General features: G+C 38.8%; 1 protein-coding gene across 1 annotated transcript; it reads right to left on the bottom strand.

The window, feature by feature from the left end:
* Positions 1–2,571: 2,571 nt before the first annotated feature.
* Positions 2,572–3,513, bottom strand: LOC109569105 (olfactory receptor 8K1). Its single transcript, XM_019974421.2, has one exon. It carries the CDS (start codon positions 3,511–3,513, stop codon positions 2,572–2,574), a length of 942 nt encoding a protein of 313 aa, XP_019829980.2.
* Positions 3,514–3,850: the final 337 nt, after the last annotated feature.

The following is a 3,850-nucleotide window of genomic DNA, read 5'->3' as shown; positions in this document are numbered from 1 at the left end:
GGTCGCAGAGTTGGACATGACTGAGTGATTGAACTGAACTGAAGATAAAGAGACTCTGGTTCATATTTTGATTTAATTACCCAAAATTTTCACTTTGAATGTTAGACTGAATCAAAATGACTGGGGTAGTGTTTATAACCTTTTAAAAATCTAAAAATTGTCTATTCAAACAACTAATGTATAAGGAATCAGTTCATTTGCTGTGTGTTAGTCGCTCAGTCATGTCTGACTTTTTTGCATGCTATGGACTGTAGCCTGCCAGGCTCCTCTGTCCATGGAACTCTCCAGGCAGGAATACTAGAATGGATAGCCATTCCCTTCTCCAGGGGATTTTCCTCACCCAGAGATTGAACCCAGTTCTCCCGCATTGCAGGCAGATTCTCTACCATGAGCTACCAGGGAAGCCCTGAGTAAGTACAAAGGATGAAGCATTTTGTTAGCACAGAGTTCATGCAAAATACTGGATCTGTGTATACAAGCTGAGGAAGAAAGCAAAATACACGATGAAAGGTCAGTTAACCCTAGAATGTACCAATTGTCTCTAACCTAGGTTATCATTGCTATGGATTTGCAAAATATTTATGTCACTTTAGTAAATGACTGTATACACACAATCCTTCAAGCTAGGCTTCAGCAGTACTTGGATCAAGAACGTTCAGGTTACAGCTGGGTTTAGAAAAGGCAGAGAAACAAAAGATCAAATTGCCAAGGGAAATTCCAGGAAAAAACATCTCTTTCTGCTTCACTGATTAACTGAAAGCCTTTGACTGTGTGGATTGCAACAAACTGTGGACAATTTTTAAAGAGATGATAATGCCAGACCACCTGACTAGTCTCCTTAGAAACCTGTATAAGATTTAACAAGCAACAGTTAGAACCTTATGTGGAACAACTGACTGGATCAATTTTGGGGAAGAAGTATGACAAGGCTGCATATTATCATCCTCTTTTTTAACTTCTATGCAAAGCACATCATGTGAAATGTCAAGCTGGATGTTACAAGCTGGAATCAAGATTGTTGAGAGAAATATCAACAACCTCAGATAAGATAAGCAGAAGATACCACTCTAATGGCAGAAAGAAGAATTAAAGAGCCTCTTGATGAGGGTGAAAGACGAGAGTAAAAAAGCTGGTTTAAAACTCAATATTCAAAAAACAAATATCATGGCATCCAGTACCATCACTTCATGGCAACTAGAAGAAAAAGTAGAAACAGTGACAGATTGTCTCTTGTTGGGCTCCAGAATCACTGCAGACAGTGACTTCAGCCATGAAATTAAAAGATGTTTGCTCCTTGCAAGAAAAACTATGACAAACCTAGATAGTGTATTAAAAATCAAAGATGTCACTTTACTGACAAAAGGCTGTATAGGCAAAGCTGTGGTTTTTCCAGTAGTCATGTATGGATGTTAGAGTTGGACCATAAAGAAGGCTGAGCACCAAAAAATTGATTCTTTCAGATTGTGGTGCTGGAGAAGACTTTTGAGTGTCCCTTGGTCTGCAAGGAGATCAAACCAGTCAATCCTAAAGGAAACCAACCCTGAATATTCAGTGGAAGGACTGATGCTGAGGCTGAAGCTCCAATACTTTGCCCTCCTAATGTGAAGAACAGACTCAATGGAAAAGACCCTGATGCTGGGAAAGATTGAGGGCAAAAAGAGAAGAGGGTGGCAGAGGATGAGATGGTAGGATAGCATTCCTGACTCAATGGACATGAACTTGGGCAAACTCTGGGAGACAGTGAGGGATAGGGAGGTATGGTGTGTTGCAGCCCATGGAGTGTCAAAGAGTCAGACACAACTTAGTGACTGAAAACCAACAACAACAACAAGAAAATGACCGGATAACTCATTTTTTTTTTGAATCTGCTATCCTAAATAAACATGTTTATCAGGAAGCTAGCATAAACCAAAGCTAACTATAGCATGTGACTCTGTCAAGGGAGACTCAGAGTTAGCCAGTAGGCTTCTCATGTTTCTTAATTTAAATATCTTCCAAAATCTTCACTGTATCCCAGAGATAGAAAATATTAACTCAATCTGACTGAAAATTTAATTCTGAGAGGTATACTTTATTTTCTGTATTGCATATGTTCTTGAAATATCTTGTTCAGTTATAATCATAAGCTTATTCACTTCCTTGCCTCTTGTCTAGTCTACACATTATTCATGGTTTAATATTCTTTACCTTTAGTACAGTGCCTGCTTTAACATATATATCACTAATTTTTGGTCCATTGTACTCTATTTTGGCTGATAAATACTTTTTTAACCTCTGCAAGTCTGAATTTGACCAAAAATTTGGCATGACTTGCCTTCTTTCTAAATAACATAGGTTCCAATATGATCTTGAAAATCACTTGAGACTTAATCATCTGACACCATGTTTATTCAGGTGAGGTGGAGAAGAGTCCTGGGAGATATGAAAGGAAGCATTTTATCCTGAAAAAGATGAAACAATGTGGTAAAACATTTTTATTTTTGATGCTTTCATTGGACTGATAGAGCTTTCTACAAGGATTTTGGACCCACATTTGCCACTTGTATTAAGATATTAGTTGAGAATTTTGCATCAGTTGGTTAAAGTTCTCCTCAGAGCATCTTTTACTTCTTTGTTCCTTAGGCCATAGATCAATGGATTGAGCATAGGGATCACCAGAGTGTAAAACACAGAGGCCATTTTATCAACAGCAAAAGTATGGCTGGACTTGGGTTGCAGGTACATAAACAGTAATGTCCCATAGAACACGACCACTGCTGTCAGATGTGAACTACAGGTGGAGAAGGCTTTGTACCTCCCCTTGCTTGAGTTCATTCTGAGAATGGCCACAAGAATGAACATATAGGATACAAGAACAATCAAGAGGGAACAGAGCAAATTGCAGCCTGAAAAGATCAAGATGATCAATTCTAACTCATGTGTGTCAGAACAGAGCAGAGATATCAGAAGGACAGAGTCACAGTAAAAATAACTGATGACATTAGAGCCACAGAAGGACAATTTAAATAACTTAAGGGTGAGAAATAGTGACACAAACGTGCTGTAGAGGTAGGGAGTAAGTACCAGCGCCCAACACACTTTCTGTGCCATGATGACCACGTAGAGAAGAGGTTTGCAGATGGCTACATAGCGGTCATAGGCCATTGCTGATAGAATGAAGAGTTCAGTGATAATGAAAGTCTCAAAGAATGCCAGTTGGGTGGCACACCAATTGTAGGAAATTGTATTTTTGTGCACCACAAAGTTGACCATCATTTTTGGGCCAATGACAGTGGAGTAACCAAGATCAGTAATTGACAAATGTCTAAGGAAAAAGTACATGGGAGTATGTAGCTTGGGGTCCAAATGGGTCAGGATAACCATACCCAGATTTCCTGTCACTGTGACCAAGTAGATGACCAGGAAGATTCCAAAGAGAGGCGCCTGCAGCTCAGGACTGTCTGTGATCCCCGTAAGAACAAACTCAGTCACCTTGTGCATGGCAGTATGATTGTGTTTCTCCATGGGGTCCATCCTGGTTACCTGGGTATAAAATCAATACTTTGTACTTGCAGTGCTATCATCTAGGAGAATTTAATACATTATATGTGAGTCATTTTCTTTGTCTAAAATTATAAATACAGATTCATCTTCTCATCAGGTCAAGACTACACCTACCTATATTCACATTGCAATGTAAGTGCATAACGATCAGCTTTTTAAATTGTTATGTAAGTTCTGATATTAACCTTTTCATTGCTGAGGCAATAGATTTCAAAGATATAATCTCAAATAAACATATTTCTAGCTAAACACTTAGATAAATAGCTGGGCTGTCCTATCCATGAAATTTCCCTTTTAGAAAGCTCTG

This window comes from Bos indicus, chromosome 15, assembly GCF_029378745.1.
Source record: "Bos indicus isolate NIAB-ARS_2022 breed Sahiwal x Tharparkar chromosome 15, NIAB-ARS_B.indTharparkar_mat_pri_1.0, whole genome shotgun sequence".
NCBI classification, from domain to species: domain Eukaryota; kingdom Metazoa; phylum Chordata; class Mammalia; order Artiodactyla; family Bovidae; genus Bos; species Bos indicus.
This window is presented reverse-complemented; position numbering and strand designations above follow the sequence as displayed.

What these genes read in the sequence shown, in the direction of transcription:
- LOC109569105 (XM_019974421.2), bottom strand. Translation starts at nt 3,513, where the DNA reads ATGGACCCCATGGAGAAACACAATCATACTGCCATGCACAAGGTGACT.